General features: G+C 47.8%; 1 protein-coding gene and 1 long non-coding RNA gene across 5 annotated transcripts in view; both read right to left on the bottom strand.

The window, feature by feature from the left end:
• The window catches only part of HERC3 (HECT and RLD domain containing E3 ubiquitin protein ligase 3), a 112,886-nt gene that overhangs the window by 3,432 nt on the left and 88,300 nt on the right, over positions 1-21,154 (bottom strand). For 2 of the 3 annotated variants that reach the window (XM_050943990.1, XM_050943992.1), the window contains exons 24-25: positions 19,448-19,550; positions 1,103-2,676 (exon numbers count right to left, since the gene is read on the bottom strand). In XM_050943990.1, coding sequence (XP_050799947.1) covers positions 2,468-2,676; positions 19,448-19,550 — 312 coding nt within the window. In that variant the 3' untranslated portion in view covers positions 1,103-2,467. Of the gene's footprint in view, positions 1-1,102; positions 2,677-19,447; positions 19,551-21,154 lie in introns of those variants that run through there. The other variant, XM_050943993.1, reaches the window with a different exon arrangement.
• LOC127046681 (uncharacterized) lies at positions 2,701-6,659 on the bottom strand. 2 transcript variants are annotated; one of them, XR_007773152.1, is made up of 4 exons: positions 6,420-6,659; positions 5,836-6,253; positions 3,498-3,921; positions 2,701-3,166 (listed from the first exon to the last, which is right to left on the bottom strand). It is a non-coding gene; the product is annotated as an uncharacterized LOC127046681 (long non-coding RNA). The 2 variants fall into 2 exon arrangements; XR_007773151.1 differs by having other exon boundaries at positions 2,701-3,921.

Below are 21,154 nucleotides of genomic sequence, written 5' to 3'. Positions count from 1 at the left end.
CGTTACCACTTCCAGGAGTGGTGCGGAGCCATGTCAGGGAGCCTGCCTTAGCCCCGCTGCACCACCTGACTTTTAGCAGCCTAAAAATCTCCTGGATTGGCTGCAGTAGCCTCCGGGAGACTGAGCCAGCAGAGAACATTCTTCTCCTCTGCTGCAGGGCCTGTGGCCTGGGGAAGTTCTCATGTGCCCACAGCCTGGCACCCTAATGAACTGCTATTGGGACTGAGCCCTGATACTCAGACCACCATTTTACAGCATTGCTTGTGCACTGACAGAACAGTACCCAGAGAAGATGACAGTAATAGGCACATACTTAGCCCCACCCTTCTGCAGCTCCCAAAGCACTCTACAAAGTGGGGTACAAGAAGAAGAAAGATGGTACGGAGGTTAGCTGGGACTTCTCTGCAACATTAGACAAGTCTTGCTCTCTGCCTCAGTTCCCAGCTGTAGAATAGGAATAGTACTACCTCTCTCGGGCTTGGCTATTTAGGCCATGGGCGGCTCCAGGCCCTAGCATGCCAAGCACGTGCTTGGGGCGGCATGCCACGGGGGGCGCTCTGCCGGTTGCCAGGAGGGCAGCAAACAGGCTGCCTCCGGTGGACCTCAGTGGACCAGCGGACCCTGTACAGGCACACCTGCAGGAGGTCCACTGGAGCCACAGGACCAGCGACCGGCAGAGTGCCCCCCGCAGCATGCCGCCGTGCTTGGGGTGGCGAAATGTCTAGAGCCACCCCTGATTTAGGCAATATGTGCTTTGGGGGCAGGGACTCTCACACTGTTTGCTTGGGTGGGGGGCTTTAGGCGCTCCCACCACATAATTGAGTTGTCTGGTCCATATTACTGGTGCAGCTGAAGGGAAGCTGACCAACATGTCTTTCTGATGCAGGAGGGAAGCCATTAGTTATAGCATATACCCATAAAACCACTTGGTGTAGAGGAAAAGGCAGAGGGGAGAGAACTTATAGCACCATCAGCACTTCCACTGAAGTGAGCAGATTCTAGTGGAGGAAGGCATCCTTTCCTACCACACCTCTCCAAGCTGAAAACCCACACAGAATATTTCCATCCCTCTTCCACACCTTCAAACAAAGGGAGCTAATGCTCAGGGAATTAAACATAAAATTTATTGCATAATATCGAACTATGTACACGCACACATAGAAAATAAACATTTGCTATAGCTGTATATTTGTCTTTAATGCTGTGTTATAAAGGGGCTGACAGGCTACCAATGTAGCAATCCGCACATTTAAAAAAAAAACCCATGCTTACAACCTTTTGTTAGAGAGGTGCCAAGCTCAATACTACATACCAAACATGGGACGTAAATAGTGTATGTTCTATAAATATGTCCATTTTCTCCAACAGATTTACACTGCTTCTTGGTTCACCATTTTAACTGATCATGGAGGGGAAAAAAGAAGGCTCACTAATCTTTTGAGAAATGGATAGTTAATTCATCCTCTTACCTACCCAGAAGTGTTAATGTACATTTCAAATGTGCTCAATAAAAGCTTCATAACAAAGATTGCCTTTAAGTCCCAGCATTTAATAGTAACACAAAGTGGCAAGTAGACAGTAGAAATGTTGCAATGAAAAACTAACCCCCCCCCCCCCCGATTCCAAACATATACAAGCCTGTGGATTTGATTTGATTCTGATTTCTTGGAGCTGCCATCTCACATTTGATCAGGATCATTTGCCTTAGAGGAGAGAAACTAGGACCAGATTAAGTCTACTGTAGACTTGTATATTGCGCTTCTATATTGGTAGAGGTTCAATTTGGGACACCAATTTCTAAATTTTGTTCTTCCTCAGAACTAAAAAGAAGTGACCTAGCCCCCAAGAGAGCCCTCTCAAAAGGCTAAGCAGGGAGATACAAGCAAAAATTGAGACCAAAAGCAAAAACAGAGAATCCACAGTCTTGTGCAAACAAAATGAGTGTGTACCATAAGAAGTGGGGGTTGGAGACAAGCATCACAATAGTGTCCCCACCCCAGTACCCAACTGTCCTGCAGAAAGGAGGGTAGGGGCATGAGATGTAGCAATTCTATGCAAGCAAGAACCAGCTTGCATTTGGAGGGGAGGAGAGGAGAGGAGTGAAGCAGGGAGAGGTGGATAGTTTAAAAAGGAATCACCATTTCACCCACTGCCAGAAACGCAAAAAGCGGCAAAGATCTAAATAATTAAGATGACTGAAAGAAAAAATGGGGGATGAGGGAAGAAATTTGCAAGCAACTGCCAGTGACAAAAACAACTAACCAAAACAAGGATGAACTGATTTTGTTTGATGGGTTCGAGACTTCAGTGCACACGTTCTCCCTGCTAAAATCCCAGAAAGAGTTGACAGTGTCATGCTGGGGCTGTGTGTCCCTTCAGTCTAATATTTTTAAAAAACATTCTGAGACATTACTGTACAAAAATAAAACCTGCTCCATTTGTTGTGTCTGTTTCTGTCTCTTGCCGATCAGGCCAAACTAAAACCCTCGTAGTGGTCGATGGCTTGCGTAAGCCGCATGCTCAGGGTCTCCTTGCTGCTGTACTTGGGCAGGTCGAGGAGGTTATAGCAGGTGTGAGCTACGGGCAGGTACTGCTCCCCACTCAATGTGGACTGGATGATGATACGTAAACTTGACATGCCATAGATAGGGATGCGGTCGCTGCCGGTCAGGAACACTGAGAAAGCAGAAACAACACACATAACTTTGAGAAGGCAGCCGCACACTAATGAAGGCACCAACACTAGAGAACAAATACTGTCGTCAACTAGGAACCCACTTGAAATTGTTGCACACTGACCTCGGTGTGACTCCCACCACATTCGGCCTGAGTGTCTGTGTCCTTGGATGACCTCCCTGGCTTGAGTCTTACTCTATATGATATCTCCAAGAGCCCAATTGCCTGCAAATTCATCCTCAATGACCTCAGCAGACCCCTATTGCCTAGAAATGTTTCCACATTGACCTGTGAGCCCCACAACATTCAGCCTGAGTGTTTGTGTCCTTGGATGACTTCCTTAGCTTAATCCTCACACTGACTGAACTCTTCATGAATCCAATTGATTGTAAATGCATCCTCAGTGACCCCAAATGCCTAGAAAGAAACCACATTGACCTGTCTGTGAATCCCACAACATTGAGCTTGAAGGTCCATTTACTCAGATGACCTGCATAGTCTCAACAGCACCTTCATTGAACTCTGCATAACCCCAATTGCTGGTAAATGTATCCTCAGTGACCCTAGGTGATCACAACTGCCTTTAAAGTTTCCACATTGACTTCTCTGTGACCCACACTACATAGAGCTGCAGGGTCCGTGTCCTCAGATGACCTGCATGGTCTCATCTTCACCCTGAATGAACTATGAATCACCCCAACTGCTTGAAAATTCATCCTCAGTGACGCCAGGCGACCCCCATCTGCCTTGAAAGTAACCACATTGACCTGTTTGTGACCCCCCCACTACACTGAGCTTGAGAGTCCGTGTCCTCAGATGACCTGCATAGTCTCATCCTCACCCTGATTGAACTCTGCATAACCCCAGTTGCTTCCACAGCATCCTCAGTCACCCTAGGTGACAACAACTGCCTTGAAAGTAACCACATTGACCTGTCTGTGACCCCCCCAATTACATTGAGCTTGAGAGTCCGTGTCCTCAGATGACCTGCATGGTCCCATCCTCACCCTGATTGAATGCTGCATGACCCCAATTACTTATAAATTCAGTCTAAGTGACCCAAAATGCCTTTCAAGTTTCCACATTGACCTGTCTGTGACTCCCCACTACTGAGCTGCAGAGTCCATGTCCTCATATGACCTGCAGTGTCTCATCCTCACTTGATTGAACTCTGCATGACCCGAATTGTTTGTAAATCCATCCTCAGTGACCCCAAGTGTCTTGAAACTTTCCACATTGACCTCTCTGTCACCCCTAACTACATTGAGCTTGAGAGACTATGTCCTCAGATGACCTGCAGTGTCTCATCCTCACTTGACTGAACTCTGCTTGACCCCAATTGCTTGTTTATGCATCCTCAGTAACCCCAGGTGACCCCCCAACTGCCTTGAAAATTTCTATATTGACCTTGCTGTCACCCCCATTACATTGAGCTGGAGAGTCCATGTCCTCAGATGACCTGCATGGTTTCTTCACCCTGACTGAACTCTGAATGACCCCAATTAATCCTCAGTGACCCCAGGTGACTCCAACTGCCTTGAAAGTAACAGTGACCTGCCTGTGAACCCCCACTATATTGAGCTTGAGAGTAAATGACCTCAGATGACCTGCATATTCTCATCCTCACCGACTGAACTCTGAATGACCCCAATTGCTTGTAAATGCATCCTCAGTGACCTCAAATACATTCAATTGCCTTGAAAGCTTCCACACTGACCTTTCTGTGACCCCCACTACATTGAGCTGGAGGGTCCGTGTCCTCAGAGGACCTGCATGGTTTCATCTTCACCCTGACTGAACTCTGAATGACCCCAATTAATCCTCAGTGACCCCAGGTGACTCCAACTGCCTTGAAAGTAACAGTGACCTGCCTGTGAACCCCCACTACATTGAGCTTGAGTCCATGACCTCAGATGACCTGCATATTCTCATCCTTACCCTGACTGAACTCTGCATGACCCCAATTGCTTGTAAATGTATCCTCAGTGACCCCCCAACTGCCTTGAAAGTAACCACATTGACCTGTCTGTGACCCCTCACTACACTGAACTTGAGAATCTGTGTCCTCGGATGACCTGCAGGGTCTCATCCTCACCCTGATGAACTCTGCATGACCCCAAAAGCTTGAAAATTAATCCTCAGTGACCCCAGGTGACTCCAACTGCCTTGACAGTAACCACATTGACCGGCCTGTGAACCCCCACTACACTGAACTTGAGAGTCCGTGTCCTCAGATGACCTCCAGGGTCTCATCCTCACCCTGACTGAACTCTGCATGACCCCAATGGCTTGAAAATTATTCCTAAGTGACCCCAGGTGACCTCAATTGCCTTGAAAGTTTCCACATTGACCCGTGACCCCCCCCCACTAGATTGAGCTGCAGGGTCCATGTCCTCAGATGACCTGCATAGTCTCAGCTTCACCTGACTGAACTCTGAATAACCCCAATTGCTTGTAAATTAATCCGTAGTGACCCCTCGTGACCCAAACTGCCTTGAAAGTAACCACATTGACCTTTCTGTGACGCCTCACTACATTGAACTTGAGAATCTGTGTCCTCAGATGACCTGCAGGGTCTCATCCTCACCATGATTGAACTCTAAATGGCCCAAATTGCTTGTAAAAGAATCCTCAGTGACCCCAAGTAACCCCAACTGCCTTAAACGTTTCCACATTGACCTTTCTATGACCCGTACTACATAGAGCAGAAGGGTCCGTGTCCTCAGATGACCTGCATGGTCTCATCTTCACTCTGACTGAATGCTGAATGGCCCCAATTGCTTGGAAATTAATCCTTAGTGACCCCAGGTGATCCGAACTGCCTTGAAAGTAACCACATTGACCTGTGACCCCCCCCACTACATTGAGCTTGAGAGTCCGTGTCCTCAGATGACCTGTAGGATCTCAGCCTCACCTGACTGAACTCTGCATGACCCCTATTGCTTGTAAATGCATCCTCAGTGACCCCAAGTGCCTTTAAAGTTTCCACATTGAGCTGTCTGTGACCCCCCATTAGACTGAGCTGCAGGGTTCATGTCCTCAGATGACCTGCATGGTCTCATCCTCACTTGATTGAACTCTGCATGACCTCAATTGCTTGTAAATGCATCCTCAGTGACCCCAAGTGACCCCAATTGGCTTGAAACTTTCCACATTGACCTGTCACCCTGACTACATTGAGCTTGAGAGTCCGTGTCCTTATATAACCTGTATGGGCTCATCCTCACTCTGATTAAACTCTGCATGACCTCAATTGCTTGTAAATGCATCCTCAGTGACCCTAAGTAACCCCAACTGCCTTGAAAGTTTCAACATTGACCAGTCTGTGACCCCCATTACATTTAGCTTGAGAGTCCTTGTCCTCAGATGACCTGCAGGATCTCATCCTCAGCATGACTGAACTCTGCATGACCCCAATTGCTTGAAAAGTAATCCTCAGTGACCCCAGGTGACCCCCAACTGCCTTGAAAGTTTGAACATTGATATGTCTGTGACCCCCACTACATTGAGCTGCAGGGTCCGTGTCCTCAGATGACCTTCATGGTCTCATCCTAACCCTGATTGAACTCTGAATGACCTCAATTGCTTGTAAATGCATCCTCAGTGATGCCAGGTGACTCCAACTGCCTTGAAAGTAACATTGACCAGTCTGTGACCACCCCTCCACTACATTGAGCTTGAGAATTCATGTCCTCAGATGACCTGCAGAGCCTCTGCCTCACCTTGACTGAACTTTGCATGACCCCAATGGCTTGAAAATTAATCCTCAGTGACCCCAGGTGACCCCAAGTGCCTTGAAAGTAACCATATTGACCTGTTTGTAACCCCCGCACTACACTGAGTTTGAGTGTCCATGTCCTCAGCTGACCTGCATGGTCTCATCCTCACCCTGACTGAACTCTGCATGACCCCAATTGCTTGAAAATTAATCTTCAGGGACCCCAGGTGACCTCAACTGCCTTGAAAGTTTCCATATTGACCTGTGTGTGGAACCCCCCCCACTAGATTGAGGTGCAGGGTCCGTGTTTGAGCTTGAGCGTCTGTGTCCTGAGATGACCTGCATGGGCTGATCCTCACCTTCAATGAACTCTGAGTGACCCCAAGTGCTTGTAAATTCATCCTGAATGACCCCAGCTGACCCCAATTGCCTTTACAGTTTCATACATTGACCTCTGTGACCCCAGACTATACTGAGCCCTAGGGTCTGTGTCCTCACTGGCTTCATCCTCATCCTGATTGAACTCTTCATGACCCTAATAGTTTGTAAATTCCTCCTCAGTGACCCCAACTGCCTTGGAAGTATTCCAAATTGACCTCTCTGTGCCCCCCGCAACTATATTCATCCCTAGAGTTTGTGTCCGCGGATGACCTCATTGGTTTCATCCTCATCATGACTGAACTCTTTATGACCACAATTGCTTGTAAATTCATCCTCAGCGACCCCAACTGCCTTGAAATTTTTCCACATTGATCTGTCTGTGACCCTCACAACATTGAGCGGCAGGGTCCGTGTCCTCAGATGACCTGCATGGTCTGCTCCTCACCCTGTTTGAACACTGCATGACCCCAATTGGGAATGAATTTATATACAGTTGGGATCATGAAGGTGTGAATGACTGTACGTCTGAAGGCAGGTAAATCACATGGGGCAAGGGAGTAATGCTAGATAAAGTGGGGGTTACATAATCATCAATGCAGAATAACTTGGAGGAAACAGGGGTCACTCGGGGCATGCTGAGCAAGAATGGAGTCACACAGAGGAACAGAGAGAGGATGGAGGGAATGGGGGTCATGGTGGGTCAATGAGGAAACATTTGGAGGCATTCTGGGTCATGGACTGTATGACGCTGTATGAAAGAAAGGAGACTATGTTCACAGTAATATATTATCACTGATGCTCAATTGTGATAAATCTTGTATGTTGTGTTCAGTTATAACCTACAAAGTAGGATTATCCTGTTTAGCTGGACGTATCATCATTGCATATGAAGTTATGAAACTGTGCTATGTGCTTATATCTCAAACCTACTGTTTCTGGGTAAGAGAGATTTATAGCTAGGCTAGCCAGCCTACTTGATGGCCTATTACAGTCAAATCAGCTCTTCTAGAGACCCCTTCTGAGGCCTCTTCAGGAGCATGCAGCCAACGAATGCCTCATGATTCATCAAAGACACGTGACCCAGGCCTCCATGTTTGTGTCAATAACTTTTCCATGCACCTGGACTAAGAGGTATATATTGCAGATTGTGACATCATTCTTTGTCTTCATTCCTGTTCCACATCTCTGGGCTACAATTTCTAACAAAGGGAAGCTTTGAATAAAGGACTGAGGACCTCAACTCTTTCTGGGTGATCTACAGAGACATACTGCAAACGAGCATGTTTAACAGCACTGCTATTACCCTAACAAACTCAGAAACCAACTGTAACATATATGATTGATTTTAACTTTTTAATAACTCATCATTTTTTTAAAATTAACTTTTAGCTTTTCATTACCAGAGGATTGGCTACAAGTGTGGTCTTTGGGTAAGGCATGAGCTATATATTGACCTGGGGTGTGTGGCTGGTTCTTTGGAACTATAAAAAGTGAACATGTGCTGGTTTTGGTTTTAATAACCTTACATCACAAAAATCCAGTTGTCTGGGTGGTGACAGGAGCTGGATTGCCTCCAGAGGACTGTTTTGGCTCCTTTTTATCTAGTCTAAGTGATACAGGCGCTCACCTTTGTTATTGACTTGGTGACCCCTAACAATGGAATAAACCATGTGTGTGTGAGAGAGAGAGAGACACCTGTTTCCTAGTCTGTCCTGAATTTGGCATTCTTAGCTGGGACCCAAACCAGGCTGCTCTTGAAGTGGGAGTGTCACAGAGAGAAAAGCTCTAGGTAGTAGGGGTCATGTAGGCATCAATGAGGAAAATTTTGGAGGCAGCTGGGATTATGGAGGGGGCCACTGAGGGTGAGTCTGGAGGCTGTGGGGTCAGAGCATAAGGCAGACGGTACAGGGGGTCATGCTGGTGTCAAGGAGGAAAAATCTGGAGTCGGGCTCAGATGTTTATAAAGGATAAATTTACAGGTAGTTTGGGTCACGAGGGGGTCAGTGACCCCTGCATAAACTCCACTACCTTTAGTCTTTCTCTCTTGACCCCATGTGACCTCATTGCTGTCATATCCACCCTCATTGACCCCTTCGTGACCATAACTACTGGTAAATTTGTCCTCCATGACCCATCACTTCCACATTTTTCCTATTTGACCCTGGTATGACCCCAGTACCTCTGAGCTTCCTCTCTATGACCCTCTGTGACCCCCATCTACCTCCAGCCTTCCTTGCTCTGACCCCACAGTCTCCAGACTCACCCTCAGTGACCCCTCCATGAGCCCAGCTGCTTCCAACTATTTCCTCACTGACCCCTGCATGACCTCTGCCACCTACAGCCTTACTCTCTATGACCCCTCCTCCAGCTTCAGAGAGCTACTGACTCTGGGTGACACTGGACACGCTGTTTAGGCCACGCTTCTTGAATTCTAGTCACGTGTCTCAGCGAGAAACTACAGACACCAAGCTGCTACCCTAATTGCCTACTGCATACAGGCCGCATCCTGAGAGGCCCATGTCCCCCTGGGTAAGGCACCACTACCCTGTCCTGTTTTTAACGTTTATCTTTTCAGTAGGTATTTCTCATTTTCCAGCAGTAGAAAGAGCCATGGTTGGGGCATGTCTGGACATGCTGTGTATGTGCTGTCACAGAGAGCATGCACAGCCCAGAGCAGTGGTTCTCAAACCTTTTTGGATCAGGAGCATAGATGGGTGTGTTAAGAGCATCTCTGAGTAGCATGTGTGGCAGTAGAGACAGACTCTAGCCCAAGAACCAGATTCATCTGACTGCAGCTGGCATGCCTTGCTGGACCACCCAGCAGGGAGCGAGATTTTACTTACTTGCTAGGACCATATATTTGGATCCTGTTGGAGTTTTCAATAACTTGTTAAAACCAACTGGCCTCTCTCAAACGTGACTGGATTGCTCGGGGATGGGGGCTGGGGGGAGGAAGGCAGTTCATAACACCTGGTGCCCCCTGTGAGGATTTTACCAGTTCTGTAAAACTACAACACTTGGGAGCAGGGATTGCAACCCTGCACTACAGGTGGGGAATGCTATGTTAGTCTCTTGAGGACAGAGAGTGGTGGGCTAGAGCCTCTACAAAAAGAGAGTGGTAGAGGAAGAGGTGTGCAGTTACATCTCCTCCCACAGGGGACCTTAGTGGTCCAGAGACCCCTTCATGGTAGACTCTGAACAAGCCCCTTTGGTTTCACTCCAAGAAAAATGGGGAAAGTTGATGAATACTAAGCCTAAGGGGATTATCAAGAAAAAGGCCCTGATTCAAGGATGCTGGAAGGCTGGCTCTGAAACCCATGAAAGGCTGAGACCTTGTCTACACTACTGCTTACTTTGGTACAACATACATCACTTATGGGGTGCGAATAATCCACCCTTTGGAGCAACGTAAGTTAAACCAACCTAAGTGATGGTGTGGACAGCACTATGTCAGCAGGAGAGCTTCTCTCACCAACATAGCTATCACCTCTCACAGAGCTGGAGTTATTATGCTGACAGGAAAGCTCCTTCCTGTTGGCACAGAGCACCTTTGCTAGACGGCATCAGTGCAGCTGTGCCGATGTACCACTCCCAGTGTAGACTAGCCCTCAGTCAGGTCCATGCAGCCTTGAAGGACTTCCAAGTGTAATTGGCGGGACAACTTGACCCAGAAATTTAGAATTTATAGAAACTCTTTATAAATGTAGGACTGGAAGGGACCTTGAGAGGTCTTCTATCTCCAATCACGGAGATTCCACAACCTCCCTAGGCAATTTATTCCAGTGCTTAACCACACTGACAGTTAGGAAGTTTTTCTTAATGTCCAATCTAAACTTCCCTTGCTGCAATTTAAGCCCATTGCTTTTTATCCTATCCTCAAAAGATTAGCAAGAACGATTCTTCTCCTCCTCCTTATAACAACCTTTTATATACCTGAAAACCGTTATTATGTCACCTCTCAGTCTTCTCTTCCCCAGATTAAACAACCCAGTTCTTTCAATCGTCCCTCATAGGTCATGTTTTCTAGACCTTTAATCATTTTTGTTGCTTGCCTCTGGACTTCCTCCAATTTGTCCACATCTTTCTTGAAATGTGGCACCCAGAACTGGACACAATACTTCAGTTGAGGCTGTATCAGCTCAGAGTAGAGCGGAAGAATTACTTCTTGTGTCTTGCTTACTACACTCCTGCTAATACATATACTCCCGCAACTTACTTTGACAAAAAAATAATTGATCACCTCAGTCAGATGGTAATAGATGGTCTTTTTGTGCATGGCAAACCTTTTCTGCCAGTTCAGTTGAATCTACCATACCAACTGAAACCTGGTGGTATGGAGGTTGGAGTACTATTGGAAGCATGTACTATGGTGAATGCAGGTTTAATTTTACATTTGTTAAAGATATAAATGGTAGTTATTATTCTAAGTTAAATGTAAGTCCATAGAAATGTGTTGAATCACTTCTTTTAAGGGCTTGCCCATTAGCAATCACAAAGTTAATACTACTTTTGCTCCTAAAATTACTCCTTTGCCAACTCCTAAATCATTAAAACAATTGCATGTTGAATCTGCAGGACTATCCAAATGAAGGTTGACCAACCCACCAGAATGCTTCAAAATGCTCAAGTTAAGATAGTGATGCTGATGTACGCAGTTGCTCTAACAGTTGTAACTCAAAGCATAACCACAATCTTGATGCTGGGACTGTTATTTACTTTGGCATTTCAAATCAATATGGAAATGGCATTAACCAAACGGGAAAGGAAAAAGCAGTATGAGGATACTCGCTAAAATGTGAGTATGGCCTGGCACTAGCTTGGTAAAATCCGACAGTGAGCCAAGAGAGATGGATTGCTATGGCACTGGAGAGCCCCATACAGGCTGCACCCAGAGATGCTCTTGAGTACCTAGGGTGAGGCACCTTCACCTCTTTCTTGTTTTTAATGTTTATCTTTTTAGTATGTATTCTCCGTTTTCTAGCAGCTGAGGGAGCCACGGTTGAGGCAGGTCTGAAGATGCTGTGAATGTGCTGTCACAGGGTGTAACTTAGAGCAATGGCTCTCAACCTTTCCAGACCACTGTCCCCCTTTCAAGAGTCTGATTTGTCTTGCGGACCCCCAAGTTTCACCACACTTAATAACTACTTGCTTACAAAATCAGACATAAAAATACAAAGGTGTCGCAGCACTGAAAAATTGCTGACTTTCTCATTTTTACCTCATAATTATACAATAAATCAGTTTTGTATATAAATATTGTACTTATATTTCAATGTATAGTATATAGAGCAGTATAAACAAGTTGTTGTATGAAATTTTAGTTTGTACTGACTTCGCTAGTGCTTTTTCTGTAGCCTGTTGTAAAACTTGGCAAATATCTAGATTAGTTGATGTACTCCTGGGAAGACCTCTGCGTACCCCTGGTTGAGAACCACTGGCCTAGAGTATACATGAGTGTGTTAAAAGCGTCTCTGGGTGGTGTGTGGGGCAGTAGGGAAAGACTCTAGCCCGAGAAACAGATTCATCTGATTGCAGCTGGCATGCCTTGCCAGACCACCCAGCAGGGAGTGAGATTTTACTTACCTGCTGTAGTTGTACCTAGGATCATATATTTAGATCCTGTTGTGGTTTTCAATAACTTGTTAAAACCAGCTGGTCTCTCTCAAACGTGGCTCAATTGCTCGGGGGAGGAAGGGCAGTTTGTAACACTACATATGAGTGTACCCAGGTACCTAGGCACCCAGGTTTGTAACTGTTGGCCTTTTCCTTTCTGTCCCCACTGCCAGTCCCCCTGTTTCACAAAGACTTACCCACACCCTTTCAGACCTGGCGGGGGAGCGCCGAGGGCTGCAGTTATTATTGTAACCAAGGCAAACATTGCCTCTGTCCTTTGGTAACAAAAATGAGAAAGGAGCAGGAAACAAAGGGAGGGAAATGCCCTCTGCAACCAGCAAGATCCCCACAGGGACTGTGCATACATGTGTCACTTGCCCACTTCCATCTGGCTCCCCGGGGAAGCTGTCCCATCTTCCAAGCTGAAACAATGACATCTCACAAGGGTTTGATCATTTGAAACTCACTCTCTAACACCTGCGTTTTAGTTATTGCAAAAGGAGGAGGATTTACCCTTAAACCTTTAATATTCTTATCCTACGGGCCCTGTTCTCTGCTGATGGTGTCCCCAGCCTGCTGCCCAGCTGGCCCTGCAGTCAATCGCGTGACGTCAGCAAGGAATCTGGCCTTGTGATGTTGGATTTGTTAAAAGGAATCAGTTAAAATAAATTGACAGCAAATATTTCCAGGCTTGTCCCCTCCCCGTGCCCCAGACCAGCTGAGCAGTGGACTGGTGGCTGCCTGCCAAGCAGAACTACCACAAAGAGACTGGACTGGAACATGGAAAAAACGCCACAAATATGCAGCTTGGCCTCTGTCATATGAAAATAAACAAGGGCAGTTATAGATAGCTGTTGTACTGACCTTAAACAACAGACTCCCGGACTCTAGCTCAAACCCAGATCTTTCATATGCAGCACCCCCTGATCATCCACTAAGCAAGCTACCATTGCAGGCAAAGAAACACTCGCTCATTTGAAAGTTAGCCTCGCAAAAATGCTGGCAGCTGGACTGCCCCTCCGTGTGAACCTCAGCACAGCTCTGGACACAGATATGTGCAGCTTTCAGAGCAGACCAGAACGCTGGTTCCGTGTGGATCTCTTGCTGGCATGAACTCACTTTGAAGGGTGGCAGTACAGCTTTGTGGAGAATAAGGGGCACGGGAGGGAGGAGGAAGGAAGTGTGCTGGCAAAGGAGGCAGCAAGCACTGGCAAGAATGCAGACCCCGGGGTGGTGCCCACGTGACGTGTAAAGCATGAGCTGACAGTGCTCTATGGGGACCAGGGCCCAAGCGCTGCTGAATTCAGCAGTTTTACTTTGCAGACTTCTGCATCTTCACTTCTACACAAGACCAAAAAAGGGGAGAGGAAGAGTTTTGCCCTCTGTAACAAACCCCTCTGTCTACGGACAAACCAAATCGTCTGAGAGCCACACTTTGCGCAGTTCCAACAACTAGTTAAAGGATTAACTGAGGAGTCCAGCAGCAGCTGGTGGGAAATGGAATGCCACGCGCTATAGGGTGGGCTTTTCACAAGCATGCAGGAGCGGGCCAAATCTGGCCCCACAGAAGTCAGCAGGAGCTTTACCATAGACTTCAATAGCAGCAAAGTTTGGCCAATGTTGAGTGCTTTGGAAAATCCCACTCTACTACCACATTTGCACAAGCACTACAAGAGGCCTACCCTGGAAGCCAAGGATCAACAAGAAAGGAAAGCTGAGACCATCAGAGAGGTCCCTGTAGAGAAATCGAGCGGAGGAAGGGGATGCTGTATACTCACTGCTTGTTGTTTCTATTTCAGCTCCCTTCTAGCCCTCCGATTGCACCTGCAAAGCCCTTTGCTAAAAACAAACTCCATTTTCACAGTGCTTGGAGGGCAGAGAGAGCCTTTTCACAGCTCACAATCCTGGTGTTTCATTTTCTTTCCGGTCATCTGGCCACGGAGCCAGCGACTCAGCATGCAACATTCCAAAGTTCCCCCCTGCCTGCAACAAGGCTTTTGCTCCAGCCTCAGGGAGGGAACATCTCTCTTCTCTACACAGCCCAGTGCACTCAGAGAGCTTGCAGGAAGGGAGCAGGAGAACGGGGTAAGTGACTCAGGAAAGGAGTTCACAAGAAAGTCCTGGATGTTTAGTTAAAAGGAAGGGTGGCCACTGAACCAAGCATCAGGCTTGGAAACTCAGAGGAGCTTGGCTACACAATCTTTTTGTACCAGTTTAACTACACCGTTTTAGAAGCATTAAAACAGTGCAACCCCTGTGTCACAGACCCAGTTATACTGGTATGAAAGGGCTTACATCAGTACAATTGCTTCCACACTGGGCTTTGCACCAATGGTGTCTAAACTGATATAGATACAGAACAAGAAGTGTGAGGAGAACAGCCCCTACTAGTACCCTTGGGAGAGGTTTGGTTAGGATGGTAGCCAGGAGATGAGGACAGGCCAGAGGAAGAGGCTTACTCACGTACACCACTGGTGCAGTGGGTAGAAGAGGAGCTGTGGCACATCTGGAGGCACGGCATGCAGGGCCGCCCAGAGGATTCAGGGGGCCTGGGGTCTTCAAGACCTGGCACTTCGGCAGCAGGTCCCGGGGTGGAAGGACTCCCTGCAGTGAGTCTTTGGGGCACTTCGGCGGCGGGTCCCGGGGCAGAAGGACCCCCCCCCCCCGCCGCGGGTCTTCGGGGCACTTCGGCGGTGGGTCCAGAGCAGAAGGACCCCCCGCCACTGAATTGCTGCCAAAGACCCAGAGTGGAAGAAGCTCTGGGGGCCGAGCTCCCGCAAGAGTTTTCTGGGACCCCCAGAGCGAGTGAAGGACCCCATTCCAGGGGCGCCAAAAAACTCTCATGGGGGCCCCTGCAGGGCCCGGGGCAAAATTTCCCCACTTGGCCCCCACTCTGGACAGCCCTGGTGGCATGCTGGGAAGGCAGGTTATTCAGCCAGAAGAATCATTGCAAAGACGGGGGGTGGGGGGAAGATGGTGAAAGAAACAACAGGCAGCCTCCACATGAGGAAATCAGGGCCTTCTATAGCCACAGGAGAGGGGAAGCTTCCAAGCTACATCTTATCAAATATTTACCAATCGCTCTGCCATGCTGATTTACAAAATCATCTACACATTGATCCACCAAATGAGACATGCCGCAGTGTTTCCCCTTAAAGATGACACTTGTCTAAAAAACAAAAATATCCTTCTCCTGGCCATACTACCAACAGCTTAGAAACCAAAAACATGGGAGGTGCTGATTAGAATGGTACCAACTATTATTATTATTATATTTGAAGGAAACTAAAGTTTGTCTCTTTTCTATGCTCTCCATTGCCCCTGAGGGGTCAGCAGCAGCAGGGAGCAAAGCTGGGACTTCTGGATCTAAAACCAAGAGCCTCTACTACCTGAGCTAAAAAAGACACAGGTCTGTTAGTTTAGATTGTAGCAGAATCAAATCTCTCTGTGGCCCAGACACTAGAGGGAGACAGAGTTGTGCTGTCTAAGCACGGACTATGCTATGGAGTGTAGTTTTCAATGACTCCTTAAAGAGATAGTTGCGGCGAGTCTTGCACCTTAAGGAGCAGATTCTGGACGGTAACTTGTCACACAATGTCAAGAGGAGCGATGGTGGACAGGACCCGGCAGCTGAGCCAGGCTGGTCAATCTCATGGTAGGGTACCTGTTGTTATATGCATGGTTTCACTAAGCTGAGTGTCTGCTAGTTCTGTGTGAACAGAAATGAGCCACACCAGGAACAATACTCTGCCACAGAATAGCACAAAATGAGCCCAGAGTGTCTTAAGTCTGTGACCTGGCTCCCCACGCAGAACCAGGTTTTCTGGTTTTTAGTTTCAGTGAGGACTTGGGAAGGTGTTCCCTGAAAGTCAAGGTGTGACACAGATGGACAGACGTTGAGTCCTGGTCCAGCCTATGTCCATTCAGGAAGATACTGAACTGTTTATTGGCCTTGGTGTGGCCTATGTGGAAGCAGCTGGAAACTGTGTTTTCGGTACAAGCCTTAAGTCTTCATCTTTTACAACAACAGGCCATCATCTGAAGGCACTCAGAACTTCTCCTAGGTCACTGAAATCCTGGTCCTGTAGTGCCAAACAGCTATCATCTGCATCAATAAAATGCTTGCCAGTGGCACTGGGAACAGAGCCGGCTTCAGGGCTTTTGCTGCACCAAGTGGCAGGGGGAAAAAAAAAAAAAAAAGGCAGCAATCGTGATTGGCGGCACTTCGGCAGCAGCTCCACTGCGCTGCTTCACTCTTTGGCAGCAATTCGGCAGCAGGTCCTTCCCTCCGAGAAGGACTGAGGGACCCGCCACCAAATTGCCACCAAAGAGCCGGACGTGCCGCCCCTCTTCATTGGCTGCCCCAGGCACCTGCTTGCTGCACTGGTGCCTGGAGCCAGCCCTGATTGGGAAGGTCACTTGGGAAGAGGTTGAAAAGTGTTACTGCTAGAACTGAGTCCTGAGGTAGACCATTATTTTGGGACCCCCAGGAGCTGGTCTTTTGTCCAAGTAGACCTTGGAACAGGTAGCCTCTCTGCAACAGTTCCACAGCTGTGACAACCCACTTTGGTAGGACCAATGACAGCCTGTACAGTAGATCTGTATACCAAATTGTGCCAGTATTTGATGACAATTATGCAGATTGATCTGAAGCCTGCTTAAATCTACACTTTGGATACCATCAGTGGTGGAGACAGTTCTTTGAAGGATAAGCCTTTCAAGTAATTTGCACACACAGCTTAGCAAAGAGATGGGCTGGTAACATATTGCAGTCAGTAGTGAGGTTTTGACAAGGCTATTACTTTTGCTCTACCCCAAATCTTCAGTATTTTATTCTCCTGGATGGCTCTAGACAGAAAGATGGCTAGCCATTTTGTGCTAGCTATTACCAGGTTCTTCAGGAATTTGTGGGAGAGGTTACCAAGCCCACAGACATTACCTGTTTTCAATTTAAATTTAAGCTGTGGTGAAAGGCTGAAGGTCGTCTTTGTTTTTTGGTATGCACTGTTTGTATTGTCATTATTTCTTCTTCATCCCTCCATCAAACGTTTTGTCCTTATCCGCATTTGTAACATTTATCAGGTGGGTAGCAATACTCTTTGCAGAGACTGAGTAACAGTGCTGTGCTGAAGGCTTCTCAGCAGCACCACACTTTTCTGATGGGGGCCCAGGATTCGCAGCTGGATCTCAATATGTTTCGTTCCTCAGTAGTCTGCTCCCATCTTGCTCTTCCAGAAGCATTCAAGTTGTCCAAGAGATGTGTGGCAATGCCTGGGCACCACACTCTCCATACTGCTTGAGAAGGAGTTCTACACACTCCTCAGGTAGGAGGGGATGTATGTGTCATAGCAACCTTTTGGAATTGACTCCATGGCAGCTTCATATATGGCTTTTATGAACCACATGTAAGTGTCTTCAGTGGAGATGTTGTGTGGGATACAAGTGACGTAGCAGCCAGTGAACGGAGTAAAGCTGGGCCAGTTTGCATTCTAATAATTCCAGTGAGGGCTTTTATTGGTGCTCCCAATAGATATGATTACTCCAACTTTGATAAGGACCAAACGATGCTGACTGTGTGGAAAGGTTTTCAATACACTGCTCACAGCTTGAAATGAATGATTGCCTGTACTGATGGTCCAGGTGAGGCCAGGAAAGTAGTCTTGTTTCCATTTGGCAGAATGAAAAGTACCCTGTTGTTCTGGATCATGGATGAGGTGAAGGTCATGGAGTGAGACTCAGTCAAAAAAGTCAACTCCATTTTGATCAGACTATCCATATCCCAGTGGCTAGTAAAGTCTCCAACATAGATGGTAGGGTGTGGGACCATAAGAGCCTGGAGTAGGCCGGGTGACTTGTACACATTTGCCACTCTGAAATGACCAACTCTCTCAGTATCACAGAGGTCTGAAATAGATGGGAGTGGTTCTGTGCCAGCAAGATTGGCTCTAACATAGGCAGCACAGCATATTTACTATGCCGAAAGTCACTCAAAAGGTCATAACCTTTGATGTTAAGGCAGCTGGCAGAAAGAGAGATGATGTGTCTCCTGGAGGCACATTACAACTGTGGAACGTTTAGCTGAAGGATTTTCAGGGATGGGCCAACATCCAAAGTCCCTTGATCATGGTTAAGGTCACTGAGTTCATTTGGAAGTCCATGCTGACCAGGACTGAACGCTTTGGAAAGCTATTTGCAGCTTTGGCTTCCCCTGCCAAAGCAGGGTACTTATGCGGTATACAGCGGGAACATAGTGGCATTATACTTCCCACTATAGAGAAATTTCTACTTTTTCTATTTTCCATGCCTTCCTTGGGAATGTGTCAAGGGAGGTGTGAGCTGTGCGCCTTTTTTCTTTTTAAGAGCTCCAGCTGTCAGCCCTGGGCTTGTGTAGAAGGGCCGTGCACACCCAGGAGGTGGGGGGGGGCGGGCAGGATAAAGGGGACAGCACAGTCAGAGCCCCACTGCCTGGGCTTGGGCTCTCCTTTTTCCCCATCCCCGTCAATCCCTCACTGGGAGCCCAGGCTTGGGCTCTCCTTTCCCCTCCTCTGCCCAATCCCTCACCAGGAGGTCACAGCGTGGCTCCAGCAGGCAGCTCCGGGGTGGCAGCAGCACAGAAGTAAGGGTGGCAATGGCGTGCAAAATTGGCTGTGAAAAGTGATATTGACAAATAGCACTTTTCAAATTGCCACCCTCACTTCTGTGCTGCTGCTGGCACGGTGCTGCCTTTAGAGCAGGGTGGCGATGTATGTACGGGGGAAGGCGAAAAGTGGGAGCGTAAGCGACTTAAGACACAAGGAAGAAGGCGCATAGCCAAATAAGTCTGAGAACCACTGGACTACAGGGATTTTTAGTACCAAGCTTAACATGGGAGAGAAAAGGAACAGGAGGAGAAAGGCAAAAGCTATTCTGGCTAGTAGTTCTTATTTAAGACACCAACCTTTCTGCTTTGATTGTACAGCAAGAGTCAGTGCAGCTACTCAAGATATCACCAATATAGCTGAGGTTCGAATGTGGCCCTAAAATTTCAAGATGTGGCTAATGCCACTGCAAGATACTTACATAGAAATTTCTTCTTCTTTTCCATGGGAAATTCATGAAAGGTTTCCCAGAACATTCTCACTGTTGGGTGTGTAGCGGAGTAGTCCCCCTTGTAGATGGCACACTGTTAAAAGAGGCACAAACTTTTTTCTTATGAGAGAAAGTGATGGTCCACAACTAACCTCCACTTCTTTAGAATCCTAAGCAGGAGGTATTTAATTAATAAAATCCACAGTTTAGAAATCCAAAAATAACTGCTGATATACTTATAATACCATGCATGGTAATTTACTGTCTACAGCAGCGGTTTTCAAACTTTTTTTCTGGTGACCCAGTTGAAGAAAATTGCTGATGCCCGCAACCCAACAGAGCTGGGGATGAGGGGTTTGGGAGGGACTCAGGGCTGGAGCAGAGGGTTGGGGTGCAGGAGGGGATCAGGGCTCTGGGTTGGGGGTGCAGGCTCTGGGGTAGGGCCAGGGGTGCAGGAGGGGCCTCCAGGTTTGGGAGGGTCAGGGCTGGGTCAGGGGATTGGGGTGTGGGAGTGGGTCAGGGCTCTGGGCTGGGGGTGCAGGCTCTGTGGTGGGACTGGGGATGAGGGAGTTGGGGTGCAGCAAGGGGCTCTGCATTGGGGGGGGCTCAGGCAGGAGCAGGGGATTGGGACATGGGGTTGTGGCATGGGCTTACCTCAGGCAGCTTCCAGTCAGTGGCACAGCAGAGGGGCTAAGGCAGGCTCCCTGCCTGTTCTGGCACTGTGAACCGTGCTGTGCCCCGGAAGCAGCCAGCAGCACATCCAGCTCCTAGGCGGAGGTGCGCAAGTGGCAACGCGTGGCTTTCACCCACAAGGACCGCTCCCCCCAGCTCCCATTGGCTGGTTCCCTGGAACCAGCCAATGGGAATGCGGAGCCAGTGCTCAGTGCGGGGGCAGTGCGTGGAGTCCCGTGGCCCCCTCGCCTAGGAGCCGTACCTGCTGCTGGCCACTTCCAGGGCACAGCGTGGTGTTGTATCAGATAGAGACTAGCCTGCCTTAGCCGAGCAGCACCGCCAATGGGACTTTTAACGGCTGGTCAGCGATGTTGACCAGAGCTGTCGCAACCCAGTGCCTTACATTCCGCGACCCAGTACTGGGTCGTGACCCGCAGTTTGAAAACCACTGTTCTACAGCACATGTTCAGTACTACTTATAAGGTGTGGAAAGGGGAACGAAACTAGCTTACATGCTTGTATTTAGAGGGTACAATTCACTCTCATGCAGAGGGGCAGCATAAGCCCTGTGTACTACGCAAGTTCCACTTCAGCTCTTGGCCTTCTCCTGCCCTCTCTGCCACAAGGTGAATTTCCCCCTGAGAGAAGGACCAGCTATGCTGTGTTCATATCCTCCACTGAATCCAGACTTCGTCCCTAAACAAAGACAGTGCAAATCCTTCTCTTCCTGCCTGCCTTTGTTAGTGGCAGGAAAACTTACTGGCGATAATGACTTTCAAGGGACTCAGGAGAAGGTGCTCCAGTGAGGAGAGAAGAGGAAGTTCCCATAAGAGGTTGAGGCTCTATTCTATCCCAACCCTTAGCAGTGGGCATCCAGTGTCCAGATCATAGACATACTTAATTCTACCCACGTGATAAACTATCTGCTAGGTACTAATGTGGCCCCTATTACCATCATATCTGAGCACCTCACAATCTTCAATGGGTTTCTCCTCCCAACATCGACCTTTAGGCCAGGCAGTGCTA

The sequence above is a fragment of the Gopherus flavomarginatus genome, chromosome 3, assembly GCF_025201925.1.
Source record: "Gopherus flavomarginatus isolate rGopFla2 chromosome 3, rGopFla2.mat.asm, whole genome shotgun sequence".
In the NCBI taxonomy this organism is placed as follows: Eukaryota; Metazoa; Chordata; order Testudines; family Testudinidae; genus Gopherus; species Gopherus flavomarginatus.
Note: the sequence above shows the minus strand (reverse complement) of the source record. Positions and strands in the feature narration are given on the sequence as shown.